Consider the following 21,910-nt stretch of genomic DNA (forward strand, 5'->3'; position numbering starts at 1 on the left):
ACAGAACATGCCGTGCGGCTGCTGTGGTTTGTCGTCCCCCTAAGATAAATGCAGCTTACTATGTGCTTGTCCCTATGGCATACGGATAGTAGAGCAAAGCTTACGTCAGATGTTGATATGTTTTGAAGAAGCTTTCACGGATTACTTAGTCCTCTCTCCACATTCTGTTCTCCTCTTAAATAGATATGTCTACGATTTTCGTACAAGTAAGGTCTTTAGAACATTATTTCTTAGGCTTTTTGTCACAGATCATATCTGCAGTATTATACCCGTGTATATCACTGACAGCTTGTGATGCCTTCTTAGCAGTTGTGTATCGCTTGGCCCAACAACTGTCATTTAATAAAGATGTGATTGAAGAGTGAAAAAGTACCACATGTGATTAAATAGTTTGTCCACAGGTCCAGGTATTGAGTTAAGAATTTCAGTAAACGGAACCGATCCTGCGTTCGGCTAGCGTGTGAGAAAGAGGATCGACTCTCTGTGCCCCTTATAATCTGAAATCCAAACTCCTCGAACTCATACCCAGCCGGTGCATACAATGCTTTTTCTTTCTGCCGTTCGTATTGCCCATAATCTGAGCCAACTTCACCACATTTAAGTGACCCGTTTCATCGTTGATGAAACTTGAACAAAGCCAATTTGGATCGAAATGGTGCCAGGTGTGGCTTTAGCCTTTCCACTGTAATAATATGCACTCAGGCGCACATTTTGCTCTACAAACTCCAGATATAGACCAATCTTGTTCCTATGTCCAAGTGGCTTCGACTCCTGTATTCGATGGATTTCCCTCTCTTGTCAGCCACCTTTGCAGTAGTTTGTCAACATCAACGACGTCACTCGTGAGAGGTCACGATAGGAACTCAGTCTGGACGAAGGGAACCGGACAATTTATCACTTATCTTTGACACAACGATGAGATAAAGTTGTGGCCAATTGCGAACCCTTTTAACATCAGCCACGGTATGACAGCGATACCACCATACAAATAAGTACATGATCGTCCAGATCTGACCCCGATCTACCTATCAGATATTTGCCGCCACTGGCTTGGCATATTGTTATTGCTTGTGACTCCTTGTCGGACCTTCAGCGGCGAAATCTTCTAGAAACTGTGAAGGATGAGTGGTGTAGTAATGCAGGCTGGTTGTACAGCGTTGCTCCCATTCGCCCAATCATGTGTGGACCACTTGCATTCAGCCGCTCATATGTCAAGTTCAATATAATCTTTATATTGTTTCCCCAACGACCAAGCATAATACCATTCGGCAGTTCTTTTTGCCTCGGACAACGGCAATAGTAGAGGCAGGGCTGACACCAAACCCGGCCCCTCCTGCAACCGGCCTCTGCCATTCTTATACGGCCTTCGAGAACTCTGGTGTTCTGGCTGGCTGTACAGTTCTGTCACTTGCTTCAATTTCTGTATCATTGATTCATTCTCTCATTTCGACGACACATTTCAAGATGCATAAAACAGCGCTTCTAGCACTGCTTTCTCTCGCAGAGGCGGTTCCTCAGGGTGGAGGCGGTGGTGGGGGGACGACTATGCTACGTTTTGGATGTCCCCAGCTCGTCATCGACCGTCTCGACCCTCTGGTCAACCCAGGCTCCGTACCCTCTCCCCACGTACACCAGATCGTGGGAGGCAATGGCTTCAACGCTTCCATGACGACGAGCGATGTCTCGACCACGGCTACTTGCACTACCTGCTCGTTCGCAGACGACTTCTCCAACTACTGGACAGCAAACCTGTACTTCAAGGCCCGTAACGGGACCTACAAGCGCGTTCCCCAGCGTGGTGCTGCGTATGTTTGACGCTCACGAGACCTCCATTGTGACATCCCCATTTTGACACTTCCACAGGCTGCAATTCAGCGACACATACAGCAACAAGATGGCCGATGGTATCCTCGTATACTACGTCTCCGCCCAGCCCGGCAGCATCACGGCCTTCAAGCCTGTAAGTCAACTGAGCACAATGTTTCGTGGCCTACGTTTGTATGGCTAATCACTGGGTGCTTTCTTTCTAGGGGTTCCGCATGCTTGTCGGCGACCCTCTCCAGCGCTCCAGACCCGACACAACCCTGAAGAAGCAAAACTGCTACCGGTGCTACACGGGCCCCAACTATGGAGGCGATGTCTCTGCTCCTTGTCAGGATGCCACGTACGTATCCATCGATTGTACACATCCTCCTATGAGTTTCGAACTGACCTTCAAAGTCTCGACACCGAGAAGTTGCCAGCAAAGCAATGCAAGGGCGGAATTCGGTCCAATATTCACTTCCCCACGTGAGTGAACCCTTGCAGAAATTCAGATAACCTCTTCATAAAACTGACCTTGACACACAGCTGCTGGGACGGCAAGAACCTCGACAGCCCGGACCACAAGTCGCACGTAGCCTACCCAGTCAGCGGACCAGCGACATTCCTGTCCCTGGGCGGCGCGTGCCCGTCGACGCACCCCGTCCGGATCCCGCAGCTCATGTACGAGGTGGTGTGGGACACGACGCCGTTCAACAACGCCAACGACTGGCCGACGGACGGCTCGCAACCCTTCTACCTCAGCACGGGCGACAACACGGGGCTGGGCCAGCACGCTGACTACGTCTTTGGCTGGAAGGGCGACGCCCTGCAGAAGGCCATGGACACCTCCAACTGCATGGGCGCCAAGTGTGCCAACCTCAAGACGCAGCAGATCAACGATGGCTCCAAGTGTGCCGTCCAGAAGGTCGTGAATGAGGATCATGACGGCTGTAAGTATTGTTTTATCTTCTTACCTTCTTTCATAATTTTTTCCTCTTATCTATATCAGCATCACTAGTCATCATTTGGCTTATTTCAATGAAACATGGCTGACATTGTGCACAATAGGGATCAAGGAGCTGCCAGGCATGTCCATGCCGATGGAGAGCTAGATCCACACAAGACCAGTTTGGCATTCGTCCTTTCTGGCCCATGTCCGCCCGGCTGGATGTTTGATTGGTCGATATTATAAATCCGGTTCATGTACCCCAGGTTCCGCCAAGACCAGTTCTTTTCTGTAGACCACCCGCCCTCCCCCTTACCACCACTACCCCCTGAATTAGCCTCAATATACCATTCGCTCGTTGATTGGACAGAAGATCCCATATGACTAAATAAGCTTAAATTTTACTGTGCGAACTTTCACTTGGTAGTCTCCCTCCTCAAATCCGGCAGTTGGGGTTGAGCGTCATATTGCCCGGGTAATGTATCTGGGCTTGCGGCTGTGGTCAGGACGGTCCATTGTTTTAGCCGACCCAGCCCGGTAGATGTGACATACCCCCCGTTCCGTCTGCAGCCCACCCTTCATCGGCACTAGATATATGGCCATTACAATGAGTGCAGTCCGAGTACTGTCGACAATTAAGTTTATGGCATTCGGAGACCGTCACTGTTAATTACATGAGATGGCATAGCTCCTGCATGGCCATAAATGGACAGCCTTCTAAAGAGTTTGAAGAAAGCAGCAAACATATGTTCCATGTTGTTATTTATTAGGTAAAGAAACATTAGCTACCTGTGTGCATATCTGTCTAGCGGACCTCCGACAAGCAAGAAAACCTTTCCAGGGCGCCAGGCCTCTGACTGGATTACCTCTTTATGTTGAATTTGGGGGACAAACTCGCATGATCAAGCGAATTTCGTCTCTAGTCTGTCTTCGGTCGTTTTAAATATCTTTGGGATACTCGTCTCCTCCAGCTCGATTCCCTGAAGCACCATGCGGGCAATTTCTTGAGTCGCCGTAAATATCAAGGACATGCCTCCCCCGTTGAAGCCAGCCAAGATCCACTGGTTCTCGGTACCTGGCACTCGACCCATATGTGGTGCACCATCAGGAGTATATCCCATGACTGCAGCGTGATTAGCAATTTTGTTTCTCCAAAAAAAAAAACCCAGTTTCATTCTCGGGAGGAGAGAAAGAACAACTCACTTCCTGTCCAAGTCATGGCAGCTCTTGCCTCCGCGTCCTCCCACCCACGGAAGCACTCGGCCATCGTCCTGTCGAAATGTGCCTTCACGCTCTCGTTGATCAGCGTCGTGTCGTCGACAGTATCGAACCACTTCGGGTTCCGGTCTTCCATGTCCTTGCGATACGCCGCCGTGCCGCCGCCAAGGATGATGTTTCCGTCTGGCCGCGGAATGAGATAGTCCACCGCCTTAGGAGAGTGGAACAGGTTGCACGTGTTGGAGGGGTGCGGATGATGCGACTTGGCTAGAGGCACTAAGATGGAGTTCTGTCCCCGCACGGGCACTATGACACCTTCGTACTGTGGCAGCAGAGCAGAGGTGTAGCCGTTGGTTGCGTATATGACCTTCTTGGCTCTCACGGTTCCGCGCGACGTCTTCAGGGTGACGATACCGTCGTCACCAGTCTCTGCAGCTTCTACAGGAGTTTCTGTGTACAGAAATGCGCCCATCTCGACAGCTCTCTCCAGAAGGGCAGTAACAAATTTGTACGGCCATAGGGACACAACCGGGACGCTTGCAGCCGCCGCCAGACCTTTGATCCCGGTATTCTGGAATGCATTAGTAGTTGCAGCCATATTGGAAGGGCTGAGAAACTCACTCTTTCCAGATTTGGACCTTCAAACCATTGGACGTCCTGGGTCCAGGTAGCACCGGACTGGCGCTGCTCTTCCACGAACGCCTTTACTTCTGCCGCCTGTGCAGCATCGAAATAGGCATCAAATGAACGCGTGACGAGCAAGTCGCAGTCTATGCCCTCCTGCTCCACTGTGGTCTTGATAGCTATGCGCTGAGACGAAACCCACGAGAAGAGTTCCTGCGCTGTGGCGGCATCGTATTTCTTAGAAACACGCTGCAGGGATGGAACCTGCACCTTTACATGGCCACCTGAAATCCCAACCATGTCAGACGGCCAACATCAAAGAAAGATCTCGACGGGAACTACTTACCATTTCTTCCAGTTGCCCCTGAACAGGCTTGCCGAGCCTCGAACAAAGCGACTTTTGGTTCGGAGCCATTCTCGCTTTGCGACAGGATATGATAGGCTATGGAAGTCCCAGCCAGACCGGTACCGATTATGGCGACATCGACCTCCTCTGGTGTGGTTTCGGACGAGCGATATGAGGCCAAATGATGAGGTTGGGTGAGCCAGTAAGAGGTAGTGGGGTTCTTTGCGGGGAGTTTGCTGGTGGGTTTGTCTCCCATTTTCTTCAATGGTTGCCTCGAGGCAAGTTGGGCAAGAGATTGAATGGCCATTTATGATTTCACTACCAATTTAGACGGCTCTAACTCGCTTTGACTTTTGAGCCTCTATGCGGCTCCCCCATGCGACGGGTGGGCCTATTCATAGGGAACTAGTTGTGGGGCAAGAGTTGTAGGAACGCGTAGATACCTTAGGCTCCAGCATTTCTGGATGACTATACCAGTATAGTGTGCGTAATCACAACCAACTCCAAAAGACTCTCATTACTTGGAAATGGTGCATTATGGACCAACGATACAACATGTCGATTCTGTATTGGGAAATCAGGCACAAGGTCATTACGACGATATTCGCAAGCAACCTGGGATATGGCTTTTGGCTCACGCGGTGTGACCCATTGAACAGCCATGTCGATTCAAAAACCGTTGTGCTCTGGCGTGATGCTGCATGATTTCGTTATCTTGAATGGAGCAGGCTCGAACGTAACTATATTACTGCTGACGAGTACCATGTGGGCAACGTAGTATATGTCCTTTGATTACATCCGTATGACTCCCTAACCCACGACCGACGGTCGTTTAGCGGCTGAAATAAGCTTAGACTGAAGCTACAATACGCCGCCACCAACAAGCCATTGCTGAAAGTGGGGCGACTTCTTTTGGAAACAGGCCGCTCTAATCCACACTGACGACCACTCACTGCACAACACGCGTAAGAAACCGATCAAACTCTCAAGTCCATCACCTCAAACATGACACACAAAGCTCAAATCAGGCCCCCAATTTCCGTTCCTATCTTACATCAGAGGACTGGCCGGAAGCTTTTTCTGAGCCCCCGCTCACTTTCGTCGCTCATCTAGCACGTTGGGTAGGGTCGATATGATACCGCCAAGTCTCCTTCGCTAATATAGTCTGGTTGAAGTCATATTTTGCCATTGACAGAACAGTTCGAGCATTGCTCCAAGACGCAGTCGATTTTTATCTTGAGAAACAGTCCTCAATGTATTTTTGGTACTGCATAGAATCTCCGGTGGACAATCTGTAAGCTTCATTAATGAAGAGCACCTTGCCGAGGGCTTTCTCGGAGACCATCCTTGTTTTGGGGCCAGTCTGACTGACGTCCTGTCCAACCAATTCATTTGCCGAGCACTTAACAATCTCATGAGTCGTTAGTATGCCCATTTTGTAGAAGATTCAACCCGTTTTTCTGCATTGTTGGTTTTCCCGGTGCCTGGTGGTCCTTCGGAGAAATGCAAGTGTGATCTCGAATTGACAGGAAATCAGCGTAAATTTCCGCTGCAGCCAATGGCTTGTTCCACTTTTTCTCGAGAATATAGCCGATAGTTTTACTTAGGTTTCAGCAAGACCGTGTTTCCTTCCTACAACAATCTTTTTGAGAATCTCAAAGTATTGCTCGTCCCTGTGGAGCAATTGAAATTTCATGCCGGCTGGTTTAGAGTGATCTTATTATCGGTTTTGTTCATTTCTCAAAGAAGATCCAATGTCCGGAAGGATACTTGAGTTGAATTTCGTATTCCGCTTGGATCTGGTCGTGTACTTACCCTGAGGAGCTTGACCAGTGCGGTATAATGCTGTTATTCTACTTTGAGCTCAGAAAATACTCAGCGCAATCGGATGGGTGTTTTGTTGATTCGATATCCGCTGAAGGTGGTGGGGACATCGTTTCGTTCTAACCGCCAGTACGTTTTGATTACCTTTCGCTAATAATGATACCATCCTCCGATTCAATTCTACTGTCTACATCAGCATCGCGGGTATTCCTCAAGACTATCAGATTTTGTATTTGCTTCAAGTTCTTAGTTCTATGTGGGGTTTGTTTTGCCTAAAAATGTTGTTACGCATGAGAGATCTTCTTCAAGCATTGTTCTGGTCATTGGGAGTTGATGGCTAGATTCTCTCTTCTTTCAAGTCTTTTAGTACCTCCGCTTGGTAAGTAATCTCGTTCCCGAGTCGAGTAGCCTCTCTGTCAAGGACTTTCTTCCCAGCACATCGTTTCTCCTATAATCGTTAAAGTCCTCATTCTACCGTCATCGACACTAAGGTAGTAACCTCCCAAATTCTCAAACAAGTCATAATAATAAATTGGAGACGGATCGCACGAAAATATACTGGGTCAGTCATTTTAACAGTGATGGATAACCCAAATGCTCCATGGTTTGGAGACGACGAAACTTGCGCGCCTTATCTAAGTGACCATGAAATGTGTATATATCTTCAGCACGGCGCGGGCAATTGGCGGACTAAATTCGACATAAATACGGGCTTGAGGCCACCAGTCGACCTCTGATGCATCGTGTGGTAGTAGTCTTGGACAGCAAGTACACGAAGTTGACACTGTCTTCCTCCCTCCCTCTCTTTCCCTCCTCTTTTTCTTTCTTTCTTCTGCTAGAACCCTAGATGCTACACGAAAACTTGATGTAGGATGGCTTAAATCTAGTTACTTCCAAGGATGTCTACCTGAAAAGATTATTCAGCAGGCTAATCTCGCTGTTTTGACTAGCGTTTTGGTCCTGCTAACTCGAACTCTGCTTGAGAATCCAGAGTTGCGACCTCTAGTCCTCTACCTCGACATTGCCTTTGACATGGAGCAGGTTCTCGGCGAGCAAAGTTTTCTATCAATAGTCGCATGTTAGGGAAAGAACTTGGCCTTTGTGCTGCAGATGAACCCGTAAGAGTTTTTCTCTTATTTAATGTATTATGCCTAGCCAACAACCGATTGTAAACATTTACGGCATCCAGTTTGGTGGCGTCATGGGTGAATTTGTTGCAGTCTTTTTTGCTTTGTCCTGGGTGCGACGTTCGCAACCTGTTACGCCGGAGCTCTCCAGTCATTTACTCTATGAACAGATGAGGCTGATCGACAATTTTTCCAGTGTCCTATGTGTCTCCAGCGGGTTGTGCTCAGCTCTGGTTTCTATCGACACTTTGGGCGACCCCGGTGGCCCGGAGATTCAAAAGCCCGTTGTACGGTACCAGAGGGAAACGTGTTTCCGAACACATGATAATGGACCCTTTGGATCTTAGAGATAGCCTTAAAGCTCTAGAATAATTCAACCACGTAAAGAGTCTGATTATGTAACTGTCTTGCCACAATCCTTTTATCTAGTAATGGGGGCGGAGACTAAGCATCGACCGGCGACTAGCAAATTCCGCAGAAAAGGTTGAATGCTTGCACCTCGACTTTCAATGTCTGGGAGTGATACGATATGATCTTAGCTCCGCACATCACCTTCGCTGCCTATCAGAGTTCTCCCAGCTCAAGCACCTCCACGTTCAGGTCGGTACACTCTTCGGGCTCTATGACCCAATTTTCTACAACCAACCTCCGCTCGAGGTCTCATCACTGGCGCCAATGCCCCCCAAAAGCTTGAAAACCCTCGAACGAGTCGAGTCGCAGCATCTAGCCTCTAGACGAGGCGTGAAGAACCGCGGTCTCCTGTAATACTATGTATACATCAGGCAAACAAACCGCAAAAACCATGTTTCTGCTTGGTCATTTCTTTTCTTGTACAGTCCGCATTGAGACAGATTTGCTTGTATATACACGCCAATAAACGATACGGACAACTTCGTCTGAAACATATCCTACGCGATTACGTGTATTAAGCCCATGTCTCCCGGCGATTGCTCTCTGCGCTCCTCTATTCGAGTCTCAGTTGTGGATCACCTGGTTTCATGCGTGGGTGAAAGCATGACCACTCCTTCAACTTGGCCGTTGCACGTGCACCGAGGTCTTTAGGACCACGATAATGTTCCTGGCCCTTCAGGTGAAATGCTCAGCAGGAAAAAATCTTGTATGATTTTATCTTGCGAGCAACCCCTAGAGAACAAACGAGCATTTATCAGACCACGGCGATGACCTCGGTGTACTGTTCACTCGCACACAAGTCCAGGCTCTACATAAAATAGGCCTCTGCAAAGTGATCTTGCCTTCTGCATATGCTTATCGGTATCTTTTCCAGTGTTTTGCAAGAATTTGTTAAAGTCTCTTAGCACTTCTTCTCGTATCTTTCTTGTCCACCCCACTAACAATGAAATCACCGATGATCGTCTTGCTGTGAAACACGTGTCAAAAGAATTGCAGAAATTTCCAAGTCGTCTTGAGAAATTTAGGACAATCGCAATGCATTCATATTACAAATTGGTCTATTCACAGTTTTTTTTTTACTGTAGCCATTCCTCTAAACCCAGACAGAACCAAACGCTGCTCCTTATCCGAGTCACCACTCTATTTGTGAGTGGCCTAGTTCGATTCCCGTTTGATCATCAACGTACATAACCGTGCCAGCCCTGGAAGCTACCCGCTTTCCTGAGGCCTTCAAAATTTGCTCATCTAAACTGTATAATTTCGCTTATGCTTGGAACTCAGTGACACCCAGCTTTTGAGCCTCCTCCCATCTGCCAGGGACAAGAGCCAGGGGCACAATACCAGAGACGTGCATCTCAGGGCCGAAGATCTTAGCCTGGAGACCCAGCTCTTGGGTGGCTGCCTTCATGTTCTTGAGACCCTCCTGGTAGTTGGGACCGGCACGTCGTACCCAGATCTGGACGTTGTGCTCGTTGAGTTGCTTGGCGTACTCACGCAGAGCACGGATGACACCCTTGAAGGTGGAAGCAACGTTGGTGAAGTTGGCGATACCACCACCGATGAACAGAACCTTGCCCTTGCTGTCCACGGGGGCGCGGAGCATCAAGTCCAAAACGGTGCGAGCGTAGTGGTAAGTCTGGGACTCGGTGGGAGCACCAGAGTACTCACCATAGTTGGCGAGGTCGTCCGCGAAACCAGCCGAGGCAATGGCATCGGCGTAGACGACGGAAGCACCACCACCAGCGACGAGAGTCCATACACGGCCGTTGGCATTCAGGACGGTGAGCTTGAGAGAAGCACCAGTCTTGGCATCCAACTCGGCGATGTAAGCCTCCTCCTTGGTCAGCTCACGGCCGAAAGGAGCAGGGAACTCCATGGGCGGGCCAGCATCAACGCTGACTGTGCCTGCGCTCGACTGAGCGGCCAAACCCAGAGCGGCGGGCGATCGGGCAACGGCCCATTTCACACCACACTCGAAGTCGGCGGTCTGGTCGAGCTTGGCAGCGAGATCCAGGAAGTAAACATCTGCGGAAGTGGCGTCGGCGTTGGGGATGACGACCAAGGGGTTGATCTCAAGGTAGGTGAACTGGCAGTCGACGTAGACAGCGTACAGTCGCGAGATGAAGTCAACCAGGACGTTGTGCACACCCTGGGGAACCTTCTTCAGCAGGGTTGCTGCGATCTCTTCGTTGGAAGGATATTCTGAAAGGTCGACAGGAATCAGAAGCTTCTCTGCCTTAGCGTCGACATCGCCGACATCGACACCACCCTCGTGGGTGAAAAGAATCCAATCACCCTGTTGACGCAAGAAATTAGTATGATATTTTAGGTCCAAGTTGTAGTATAGTATAACGTGATCAGGGGTATTGGGTGATGCAGACCACGCATGTCTTGATGCGGAAAGTGGGTGTATGTGCCAAGTGGATGCCGAACAAAGTGGTTTAGTTTCCGTTCGTCCGCAAATGCAAGGCATCGGATTCGGTTGATAGACGCCGAAGCCAGATAACGCAAATGCGTGCAGCCAAATGCCACAAAACCATTTGGTTCATAAAACCACCCCGATCTTTGTCTACCATCAAACGAACAAATTTCTCTCTTTTCCCAAGGAGCGACGAGAGTTTACACAGAGTTATTGTGCATTACACAATGTCGAGAAACTCTCTCAACTCTCGGTGGCTGGCCTTCTTTTTTTCTTTCTTTTCACCTCACTGGTTGGTCCTCATCCACGAGTTGACCGAAACCAGTTTTCCGAGGAGAGACACTTCGGGATTACGGATGGGAATGCGGATTGAATGAATTTCAAGGGGATTTACTCACTTCTCTCACGGAGTTGATGTTGATGTAGTACTCAGTGCCCTCGGGGTGAGGAACGAAAGGCTCGACGAGGAATTGACGGAGGACGCCACGGACGTGCTCAACCTGCTGCTCCTTACCAGCACGCTCGGCAACCCAAGCCTTGGCCTCGGGCCAGGTCTTGTTCAATGCAAGGAGGCCGCTCTTACCACGGCGCTTGATGAGCTGATCTGGCTTTGCGACGAACTTGGCTCCGGACTGGAGCAACCAGGGGTAGGTAACCTCAGCCTGGTCCAGGACAGCCTTCACATCGGCATCCTCAGGGAAGTAGAGGGATGCGAGCCTGGGAGGAGCATTGTGGGTGGTGGACTTGGCGAGGGGAGTAGGCTTGATCACCGGTGCCCGGGTCAAGTGGTAGTTGAGGATGGCCTTGCCGTCGGCCTCGAGGATGGACTTGGCGGACATGTTGTGTGATGGTTTGTGTGGGAAAAGGAAGCTATTCGCAGGTACGTGAACAGTTCAGTTACTGTCCAAAAAAGATCGTGTAGAGAAGGAGTTCTTCAGTTCTCTGCTGTCTGGTTAGCAACTGAGCCCTCGGGGAAAGCTCTCTCGAAGCGATTGCAGCTGCCAGCCTAACAAACACGGGCTTCACAAAGTTGTTGAAGCAGAAGTTCTGGTGGCCGACTATCGCATGTACTCTCTGCAAAAGCTGGGGTCGAGCGAGATGACGGCTTACCTCTTGGAAATGCTACCAGGTAGTTCCGGAGCGGGCAGTTTGCAATGCGACTAGGAGGGGAAGAGCAGATGACTGCAGCAAGAATCTCGGAATCAAGTGGAAGGTCAAGAAAAGACTCCAAGTGGAAGATGTTTTCTTTGAGACTGAGACTGGGACTGAGACTTGAGTGAGTGCAGCGAGAACGGGGGATTGACTTTCAAAAATTTCCAAGGTTCAGATCTAAGCTCCGCCAGTTGTTCAGGGCCCGAATGCTATGTGTGCTTCTGGCTTCCCACCTGGATTCTAATTTCTGCCCGGGTGTGTCTTAGGCTGGGCATCTCAAGGGTTGCACAAAAGGTGGGATGCAGATTGCTTTGGAGGGGACACTAAGCAGGATCGGTCTGCCCCGTACCTGTGCTTAGTCTCCAGTCCCTTTACCGCCCAAAAACTATTGGGGGGGAGATCCTGCTGGGCTGGCGCTGCCATGCCACTAATTGCCCAGTCAGCAATACGCAAAGTACCGGTACCCCAACGTCAACACTTGGGGAGGGGCCTTTCTCATTGAGTCTTCCAATGGCCACTTATTTTCGGGGGCCGACGGATACGATGCAATGCCCTGCTGCAAAGTGAACAGCAAGAAAGCGTTGCTTCACCCCGTTCGGACCTAACGGAGACAGGACCGACAGCACAAATTGTCTTTCAACAACACTGCTCCGTACTACTTGTGCATGAATTGTCGGCGTCCGAGCTCGTCTGTTCCCGTTTACTACCCGGACCACCACCTCCTGTCGGGACTGGAGTATCTGATACTGTGTATTCCCACGCATGCATCCTCCAAGTCGAGTATAGCATCAAGGTTTCCCTAATCACATATGGACCCATCGCGGAGTGCCATCATACGTTCTACGTTATTACGTATCTGGGGCCGGGGCCGGATGTGGCAGTTGCGCAACCTCCCCAAGCCTTGAAATCACCTGTCGCTGAATTTACTTGCCATACAACTCTCTCTTACTCTGTCGCAAAGGATTCACGTGGTGGGTCTGCGTTATCTATGCTCCTTACTCGCCTATGCACTCATGCCTGTCAAAGCCGATTGAGCACTGGAGCATCACCTCTTCTGACTTCCGAAAAGGTGTTGAACATTGCATTCCGGCCATGTCAGGTGTGTTTTAGTGATGGGTTGAGGTTGAAACAATACGTAGGTGTTGCGGATATCGGACATGACATTTGGGGACGATCCGGCAACGGTGTTCAGTTTCCTTTCCTCTCTTCCTTTCTTTCCTATCTCCTCTGGGTATCGCCCGGCCAACTTCCCAAATACGGAGGTCAGAAACGCAGGGCAAGTTGAGTACATACTATTATTCGGCGCCATCAATTGATCGGTCCACTTTACAACAGTATCCAATTTGCAAAGATGGGCAAGATGAACAAGCGTATTCTTGAGCTGGCATCACAACCAGCACACCTTCTGCATTCTGCACATTGCCTCGGTTACCATGAGATAGTTCTTGCTTAATCTTCATGAATCCTTCGGCTTACTATGATCGTGCATTCATCTTCTGCAGTAAGATAGATGTCTTACTGCAGAAGATAGCTGTCTTGGAAAGACGTCGAATTTCTGAGAATGAGGTGCTGGGAGGGAGGGGGACTATGTGGTCTGATTTGCTAATGGATTGAAAGCTTAGAATAGTACGCAGTACTGTGCAGTATTGTCGTGGTGGGATGGGAAAGTGCAGGATTGGGTGCCGCTACGCGGGCAGGTACCGGTACCTTAATCTGGAGTCCCCACCAAAAAGGCGGGAACAGGGGATGTCTGGACCCTATGGCGAGCTAGCGGGCAGCCAAACAGGCGAGAGTGGCAGCGAAAAAGGGTGCTAGGCTGGTGCTAGGCCGCTGCTAGGCTGCTGCTAACACCCCTCAGCCTGCAGCCCGCGACTGCGAAGCGTCCATGATCAGCAGGGTCATGGAGGGGTTCGATTGGGTTCAGTGCTCCATCGGGTGCAGCTCGACAAATCGCGGCTCCAATTTGGCTAACAACTGGGTCAACAATGCTCAATGCCACCTCCGATCCTCTGCAAAAGCCTACGAAGCACATTCAACAGACCAGACAAATTTACCCCAACTATTCCGACCGCTAGAACGCGCCGAGCCTGCCACTGTTGTACGTTCTCAGCAACGCCGAACAGGAAAGACAAAGAAAAAAAAAAGTGTGGCATCCGCAATTCCAACACTAGCACAAAGCAAGAGCTCCAGCTGTTCCTGGCGGGCCCTCGCGACTCTCCCTGATCCAGTCCCAGTCCAAAACCCAAGTCCAAAAGCCAGTCTGTCTTGCATTGATCTGTGCGTCCTTGCTTTGCCCAAGTCCCTCCCGTTGTCGCTTCCACTTCAAACTCGAGAAGAAAAAAAAAAAGCTCGACACTCAAAGATTCCACTTCCTCCATTGAAACATTCCTTCCGTGATACATTCACTTTTCTCTGAAGCTGCCACACCACATTGCTTCGAACTGGTCATAGTGTGTTACTCTGATCAAGGCATCTGACAGCAGTAAGCCTGCAGACAAGTAAAGGTATGTCACTCATTCCCGCCCACTTTCTTACTCGTATCACCCGTCCTGCGTCCCCCCCGTCATCAGTGCCAATGCCAGACTCGGGGTGTGACCCCGAAGCCCGAGGGGGAGGAAGGGAGGAAGGATTTTCTTCTTCTAGAGGTATATGCAGAGATCACCCAGTTGCAGAAAACACCCCGAAGGCTCGGGTTTTCTGGAATTGCGGTTTGCTGGGCACTGTACTACTTGCAAATCCACTCCTCACATCTGAACCCCTTGAGCGGCATAGCCCCTAGAAAGCAATTGTCGAGCAGAGAACACGCCATCCTCGAGCGGACACTCGAAATCGCTCTTGGTTCAACCGCACTTGCTTGTCATCAACTTTTGAATAGCTTTGCTTTGCTTCGCTTTGCTTTGCGCTCCCACCACCCGAAACCCTACACACCTGAATCCCAACGTCTCCCCATTGGCAACGATTTGTGACTAACAAGTGCGCCATCGCCAGAACCAGAGAATCCGACTATATCATATTCAACATGTCTACTCCGGCCAACGGTGTCAACGGCACCTCTGGTGGTCTTTCCGCCAACGACAACATCACACGGTTCGCTGCGCCCAGCCGGCCCCTGAGCCCTCTCCCCGAGCACGCCCTCTTCAGCGACAAGACGAGATGTCTCGTCTACGGTCTGCAGCCCCGTGCCGTCCAGGGCATGCTGGATTTCGACTTCATCTGCAAGCGGGCCACTCCCTCGGTTGCCGGTATCATCTACACATTCGGTGGCCAGTTCGTCAGCAAGATGTACTGGGGAACCAGCGAGACCCTTCTGCCTGTCTACCAGCAGGTCGAGAAGGCCATTTCCAAGCACCCCGACGTTGATGTCGTTGTCAACTTTGCTTCCTCGCGAAGTGTCTACACCTCAACCATGGAGTTGATGCAATACCCCCAGATCAAGACCATCGCCATCATTGCTGAGGGTGTGCCTGAGCGTGTAAGCAGAACCCTCCCGAGATGCCCTCGCGGCGAGATTTGAACCGCAGTACTGACAAGAAAACACAAACACAGCGTGCACGAGAGATTGCCCATGTCGCTCGCAAGAAGGGTGTGCAAATCATCGGACCGGCCACTGTTGGTGGTATCAAGCCCGGTGCTTTCAAGATCGGTAACACTGGTGGTATGATGGACAACATTGTTGCTTCCAAGCTCTACCGCAAGGGTTCCGTTGGTTACGTCTCCAAGTCTGGAGGTATGTCCAACGAGCTGAACAACATCATTGCCCAGAACACAGACGGTGTTTACGAGGGTATTGCCATTGGTGGTGACAGATACCCCGGCACCACCTTCATTGACCACATGCTCCGCTACCAAGCCGACCCTTCCTGCAAGATTCTGGTCCTGCTTGGTGAGGTTGGTGGTGTTGAGGAATACAAGGTCATTGAGGCCGTCAAGAAGGGTGTCATCACCAAGCCCATTGTTGCTTGGGCTATTGGTACTTGCGCCAGCATGTTCAAGACCGAGGTCCAGTTCGGTCACGCTGGTTCCTTTGCCAACTCCCAGCTCGAGACAGCTGCCATGAAGAACAAGCAGATGAAGGAGGCCGGTATCCACGTGCCTGACACCTTCGAGGACCTGCCCGTAACCCTCAGGAAGGTCTACGAGAAGCTGCTCAACGAGAAGACCATCGTTCCCCAGCCCGAGCCTGTCGTTCCCAAGATTCCCCTCGACTACTCGTGGGCTCAGGAGCTTGGCCTCATCCGTAAGCCTGCTGCTTTCATCTCCACCATCTCCGACGACCGTGGCCAAGAGCTTCTGTACGCCGGCATGCCCATCTCGGACGTCTTCAGGGAGGACATTGGTATCGGTGGTGTCATGTCTCTTCTGTGGTTCCGTCGTCGTCTGCCCGACTACGCCACCAAGTTCTTGGAGATGGTTCTCATGCTCACTGCTGACCACGGTCCCGCCGTGTCTGGTGCCATGAACACCATCATCACTACCCGTGCCGGCAAGGACCTGATCAGCTCCCTGGTCGCCGGTCTTCTCACCATTGGTTCTCGATTCGGTGGTGCCCTTGACGGTGCCGCTCAGGAGTTCTCGTCGGCCTCGGACAAGGGTCTCACCCCTCGTGACTTCGTAGACATTATGCGCAAGCAGAACAAGCTCATCCCCGGTATTGGTCACCGTATCAAGTCGAGGAACAACCCCGATCTCCGTGTCGAGCTTGTCAAGGAGTACGTGTTGGCCAAGTTCCCCAGCCACAAGCTGCTCGACTACGCTCTTGCCGTCGAGACCGTGACCACATCCAAGAAGGACAACCTGATCCTGAACGTTGACGGTTGCATTGCCGTGTGCTTCGTTGATCTCATGCGCAACTGTGGTGCCTTCAGCCCCGAGGAGGCTGAGGACTACATGAACATGGGTGTCCTGAACGGTCTGTTCGTGCTGGGTCGCAGCATCGGTCTGATTGCCCACTACCTGGACCAGAAGAGACTCCGCACTGGTCTCTACAGACATCCTTGGGATGACATCACATACCTGCTGCCCACCCTTGCGGGTGCCGGGCCGGTCGGTGAGGGTCGAGTTGAGGTTTCCGTCAAATAAACAGTGACGGGGGGCCTGTGTATAAGTGAATGAAATTTGTGCGAGGGAAAATGGGAGCTCTGCTTTACGTCACCGAAACGGATTGGATGGGGGGAACGCGATAACTAGATTTCTACGCGATCATCCTGCATGAAATGATGAGATATAGCATTTCGATGACTTGGGCCGATATGAGCCTGGGATAATAGAAGAGTGAAGTTCATGATATATTGTCAAGTCGTCCTTGTTAGTCAAGCATCTCATACTGCGCATGCACGGCTTCCCGTGCTTGAATCGAGTCGCCCAATAAAAATAAGCATATGTGGCACGCCGCCGGAGCACATTACACAACTATTCTGCATAGTTTCTACCTCTGCCGCAATACCATGGGTTTTGTCCAGTCTAATGTTGGCACTTGGACATGGGCGTTGACATTTCAACGAGAGCTTGGGGTGTGAGCAGAAAGCAGCAGCCTGCACACCAAGGGGGGGCGTTGGCGTAGTACTAACCTAGGTAGAATATGTACATACAGTAGAAGAAAAAAGGGCCCACCTCTGTTGATAAGCGATAAGCCTTGAGCTCGGCCAAAAGTTCGCGACACTCAATTCGGGACCTCACAGATCTTGGAAGCGGCAGCATAGTTGAAAAGCACCACGGCTTGACTAGACGAGATAACACGGCGGAAGGAGCTAAGCAATAAGCATATTGGGCTGCTCGTAAGTTTTCCACTCAGCCTTTCCCAGGTTCTGCGACGAATGTTCAGGGGCCAGTTGTGGGTCGCTTCGCCTGGCTCTTACTCGGCGGTGCCAGAACTGGGCACGATTCGCGGGAAGCGACGGATGTTGGAATTTGGGACGGGATCTCATGGCTGATTGATCTGTGGTGTAGACTGAGGATAATCCAAACTCCGGAATACGGACCACCACCGGCTAGACTACATACATACCACCAGGAACCAGACTGCAACCAAAAGGGGGCTATCTCCCAGAGAAACACAAGCGGCAACTCGTCTACAGTGCGCAGCATCGTCGCCATGTCCTTCTTCCGCATCCAACTGCACCGCTCCGCCATCGGTCTGCCCGAGCGGACGCGGGGCGTCCTCGCCGCCCTGGGCCTCCGGAAGAGGACCCAGACCGTCTTCCACCCCGTCACGCCCCAGTTCGCCGGTATGATCATGAAGGTCAAGGAGCTGGTCACGGTCCGGGAGGTCGACAAGGCCCTCAACTCCAAGGAGATGCGCGTCGAGAGGAGGCCCGAGAGGGGGTTCTGGCTTGAGACCCCGGCCACGAGGGTCGGCGTGGTGAGGCCGTTCAGGGAGAACAACGTGTAAAACCCGCGCAGGAAAACTAGGACTGGGGAACGAAAGAGAGGCAGAGAGAAGGGGGGGGAGAGAGAGAGAGAGAGAGAGAGAGAGAGACGGATTGGCTGGTGAGCGATGGGCTATGAGTCCGTGAAGGACATGCGAGGTGCTCCTCCGTCCTTGAACAGTTGCTTTTGGATTGCCAGGCACAAGGTGGAAAGTAGCCGGCAAGCCGTGGTATGGAGAATGGGGGTGGCAAGGTCCATTGCCTCTGCAACACCCGTACCAACTCCCATGTACAACAATCTGTACATAAAAATCAAGCATTGTATCATACACAAACTACCTCATACCACAGGCACAGTGAACTTGAGGACCCAGCTAGCCGTGCTCCAGCATCAGCCTTTACATGCCCAAGCATATCTACCTGAATACATGTATCTCCCCAGCACAACCAGATCCATCATGCTCATCCTACGCCTCCTCGGCTCCCTGCGCCAGTGCCTAGCCATCATCCCACCACCACCACCACCCGCTCCCCAAGCTCGTTTCCAAAGAAGTGCGCCACGCACTCGCCCGGGTCCAGGCAGAGGACGGTGGCGATGTGGCGGAGTTTTGTTTGCCAGGCCGGGGACCAGGGAGAGGAAAGGGGGGGGCAGTGTCGGATCGGGTGCTGGTTGTGTTGGCACCAGTCTTCTCGGTAGATCTGTTGACACATATAGTGTTGGTTTGGTTTCTGCGGGAGAGAGGGGGGGTTTTTTTTGTGTATTTTTATTTACATTTATAAAAATGAAAAGAAGGTCTACAGATGGAACAAACTGCGGATGGGAATTTCTTTACGTCGAGAAATACCTGAAAACAAGTCCTGTCAAAAGGAAGACGTAAGCCTCCTTGCTGCTATGGTACTTCTCATCATGTTCTGTGCACGCTATGATAAGGGGCACCTTTGTGTTATTTCTTGTCTGAATATTTAGTAAAGAAGAAAAGAAAATTACTGTTAGAATCACAGGAGCGAGCGATGTAGTGAAGGCTCACTACAGCTGAGAGATAGTGTTGTCAATCACAGGTGTGATGCTTTTCGACCGTTCACGTAAACTATGGCCTCGATGTCATTTATGTTTTTTTTTGGGGGGCCTGGTTCATGCTACCGTATCTCTCACTAGACTGAAAGAGGCACTACTGGTGATTCAAGAGATTTGTGCTTATGATGACAACCGACACCGAAAGTTGCATAACGAAATGAGAATCACAGCTCTTTTCGGCTGTGCTTCCGTTGTTGTCCGGCGGTGTGTGATCACCCGAGTCATGTACATGAAAAGTGTTACAGTCCTTATGTCTTCCCTTTTTCCATGTCCTTTCGGTAGCAAGTTGGTGTGTAGGGGTATTACAAGTCATTGCTTCGTTACAATCCACTTCTATCCTCCTAGTCCTAAGTCTCCTCTTCACCCTAGTTCTTGGCCTTGTCGGAATACTCGGCGTTGGGAACTTCGTACTCTGCCAGGAAGTATTCACCAGCATTCTTCTCGAGCCAGTGGCAGAACTTGAGGAGCTCCTCACGAAGGCGGTTCACAGACTGTTGATCCATGTTGGTCTGGGCGACGAGCTCAGGAAGTGCGGCTAGCTACCATTAGCAAGCAGGACTGGCTAGTGGGGTGCAGGTGACTTACTAAACAAGCGCATCAAGTGCTCGACACCATAAGTGTCGCAGGGGGTCTTGCCATGGAACTCTGAACCCTCCGCCGTCCATTTCTCACGGACTTCTGCGTACTGGGGGCGCTCGAATCTGGCAGGAAGTTAGCAAGAGAAATCAAAAGAGTGCCCAGCACGATGTGATACTAACCTATAGAGCAGGATGCGACCCAAACACTTATCGAAATACTCCTTGAGGCCAGCAACAGTCTCCTCGAGGATATCGATCGAAGCGGAACCCTCTTCGCGGTGGGCCTTCTCGTACTCGAGATAGTGGTTGAGCACAAGGGTGACAGGTTTGGGGTGAGGAAGCGGGACAAGCTGGTTGTTCTTGGTGATGTTCTCCCAATCATCGACGAGAAGGCCCTTCAAAAGATCAGGCATCGGAATCTTAATCGACGGTCGCTGATGGAATGCATCCTCCTGTTTGAAATCAATGAGATTAGCAGCTTGAAATATGTATGACAAATGTCCAAAGGTCAAAGTAGGAGTGTAAATCTGCAAAAGGCGAAACATGTTGGAAGCCGAAACTTCGGGTTTGCCAAGCCAGGAGTCGTCCATGATTGGCTCATCGACGGTGGCCTCATCCATGGCTGGCTCCTCGACAATGGCCTGGGATCTGCCAAGCCAAGAGTTATCAGTGGTCGGCATCTTGTCGATGGGCTTGGGTATGTCAAGCTGTGAGTTGTTGGTGGTCGGTTCCTCAATGGCCGTTCGAGTGGTCTTGCCTCGGTACGGCTTGTCAGATGGGATGCCAGCAACAGGAATGTTGACATGGTGTGGCATGCCTTTAAACCATTTCAGCTTCTCCACCGTCAAAGTGCCATCCATGTTGGCTTGCTTGATCTTGGGGTGAATAGGCTTGTCCTGCGTGAACAAATGGTAAGGAACATCGTTAGAGCCAAGCCGTAGTCTGCCCTTCTTATCAACATATATATTTTTGGTGCCGGGAGGATGTCGAAGTAGGTGATCTGATCTGGCGCCCGCCTTAAAATATCGAGCTTCTTTGAGCTTGAATGCTTTGGTGTAGTCATCTTGAGGGTTTTTCGCCCATTTTACCGCATTCGACGACGATGGCAGCTTTGAGTTGATAGCCGGCTTGTGCCTCTTGGCTCTGGTCTCTTCGGAGGATGGTGCCAGTCCGGATGATGCTGAAGCGGCGGCAGCAGCTTTTCGCTTTAAAGCTTTTCTCTGGGGCGCCACAACTTCTTTCATTGGCGCTGGTTCGTGGTGGCTGCCATCCTCAGTCTCATCTGTTCTAGCAGTGGCCCTGAGCTGACTCGGCATGGTCTTAACCTTGGCTGGGGACGCTTTGTCCTTGCTCCCCTGGTTGGGTACCTCTGTACTGGTGGTTGTGAACTCGCTTGGCTTGGGGTGGTTTTCCTTGAGGGATGCTGCTACAGCTTGCTCCATGGCTGCCTCGAAGCCGATCTCGTCCTCAACCGGAATCCGGCCATGGGAGTTTCGTGTTCTTCGGCGTGAAACAAGGGGAGCACTTGCCTGTTCAACAGTACCTGCATCTGCAGGGGCAGTGCGATGGCGCAAAGCACGTCTGACGCGGTTATTGCCTCTATGGATTCTCTCAGAAACGACGGGAGGATCAAGAAAATCCACCTCATCCATCGGCGGAGGAGAGCTGGGAATAATATCTTCCTCATCAGCCATGGTGGGATTCACGGTTGTGTGGTTTATCGATATGAGTTGTGTTGCGGGATGTTTGCGGGAATGGTTTGTGGGAATGGCAGAACGCGTGAAATAATAATGCAAAACCTATGTGTGCAAAACTTTCCGTCTCGAAATGACAAGATTCAAGAGAATTGCAATGGCTAGGATGCTTTCCAGGAAAAGTTTCCAAAGCCAAAAGAAGATGGCGTGGGATTGTGGCCAAAGGCAAACTACCAAACAATCGCCGTGGTTGTTATTCGGTTCTTTCTTGATGAAATGGTGGGAGAGGGAAAAGCAGATACTGTGATCAAAGATGACCGGATGTCTG

General features: G+C 50.9%; 7 protein-coding genes across 7 annotated transcripts; 4 read left to right on the top strand and 3 right to left on the bottom strand.

Annotated features, from left to right (window-relative positions):
• Positions 1-1,545: 1,545 nt before the first annotated feature.
• BKA67DRAFT_540923 (uncharacterized protein) lies at positions 1,546-2,915 on the top strand (the record flags this gene model as incomplete). The annotated part of the gene is made up of 6 exons (XM_046100836.1): positions 1,546-1,805; positions 1,864-1,960; positions 2,031-2,164; positions 2,221-2,289; positions 2,350-2,753; positions 2,872-2,915. 6 exons carry the CDS (start codon positions 1,546-1,548, stop codon positions 2,913-2,915), a joined length of 1,008 nt encoding a protein of 335 aa, XP_045952443.1.
• A 571-nt stretch (positions 2,916-3,486) lies between these two features.
• On the bottom strand, positions 3,487-5,718 carry BKA67DRAFT_582778 (FAD dependent oxidoreductase). Its single transcript, XM_046104018.1, has 4 exons — positions 4,938-5,718; positions 4,589-4,875; positions 3,953-4,538; positions 3,487-3,872 (listed from the first exon to the last, which is right to left on the bottom strand). The coding sequence occupies exons 1-4, from the start codon at positions 5,242-5,244 to the stop codon at positions 3,652-3,654; spliced, it is 1,401 nt and encodes a 466-aa protein (XP_045952444.1). The 5' UTR covers positions 5,245-5,718; the 3' UTR covers positions 3,487-3,651.
• Positions 5,719-9,563: 3,845 nt separating this feature from the next.
• On the bottom strand, positions 9,564-11,557 carry BKA67DRAFT_526328 (ATP-citrate synthase; the record flags this gene model as incomplete). The annotated part of the gene is made up of 2 exons (XM_046098746.1): positions 9,564-10,595; positions 11,117-11,557. 2 exons carry the CDS (start codon positions 11,555-11,557, stop codon positions 9,564-9,566), a joined length of 1,473 nt encoding a protein of 490 aa, XP_045952445.1.
• Positions 11,558-14,889: 3,332 nt separating this feature from the next.
• BKA67DRAFT_526023 (ATP-citrate synthase subunit 1) lies at positions 14,890-16,949 on the top strand (the record flags this gene model as incomplete). Its single annotated transcript, XM_046098720.1, has 2 exons — positions 14,890-15,342; positions 15,417-16,949. 2 exons carry the CDS (start codon positions 14,890-14,892, stop codon positions 16,947-16,949), a joined length of 1,986 nt encoding a protein of 661 aa, XP_045952446.1.
• A 1,009-nt stretch (positions 16,950-17,958) lies between these two features.
• On the top strand, positions 17,959-19,083 carry BKA67DRAFT_668734 (uncharacterized protein; the record flags this gene model as incomplete). Its single annotated transcript, XM_046108642.1, has 1 exon — positions 17,959-19,083. A coding segment is annotated over exon 1 (720 nt), but the record flags the coding sequence as incomplete, so codon positions are not given.
• BKA67DRAFT_526249 (uncharacterized protein) lies at positions 17,962-18,258 on the top strand (the record flags this gene model as incomplete). Its single annotated transcript, XM_046098738.1, has 1 exon — positions 17,962-18,258. The coding sequence occupies one exon, from the start codon at positions 17,962-17,964 to the stop codon at positions 18,256-18,258; it is 297 nt and encodes a 98-aa protein (XP_045952448.1).
• A 592-nt stretch (positions 19,084-19,675) lies between the features above and the next one.
• On the bottom strand, positions 19,676-21,582 carry BKA67DRAFT_540928 (MRG-domain-containing protein; the record flags this gene model as incomplete). The annotated part of the gene is made up of 3 exons (XM_046100837.1): positions 19,676-19,845; positions 19,896-20,011; positions 20,069-21,582. The coding sequence occupies 3 exons, from the start codon at positions 21,580-21,582 to the stop codon at positions 19,676-19,678; spliced, it is 1,800 nt and encodes a 599-aa protein (XP_045952449.1).
• Positions 21,583-21,910: the final 328 nt, after the last annotated feature.

The sequence above is a fragment of the Truncatella angustata genome (genome assembly GCF_020726525.1).
Source record: "Truncatella angustata strain MPI-SDFR-AT-0073 chromosome Unknown BKA67scaffold_10, whole genome shotgun sequence".
Classification (NCBI taxonomy): Eukaryota; Fungi; Ascomycota; class Sordariomycetes; order Amphisphaeriales; family Sporocadaceae; genus Truncatella; species Truncatella angustata.

Excerpts from the sequence above, each read along its gene's own strand:
- BKA67DRAFT_582778 (XM_046104018.1), bottom strand. The coding sequence starts at position 5,244 with ATGGCCATTCAATCTCTTGCCCAACTTGCCTCGAGGCAACCATTGAAG. Across the intron at positions 4,539-4,588 it reads AAGGTCCAAATCTGGAAAGA|AATACCGGGATCAAAGGTCT; the intron begins GTGAGTTTCTCA and ends AATGCATTCCAG. Across the intron at positions 3,873-3,952 it reads TGCCATGACTTGGACAGGAA|TCATGGGATATACTCCTGAT; the intron begins GTGAGTTGTTCT and ends ATCACGCTGCAG.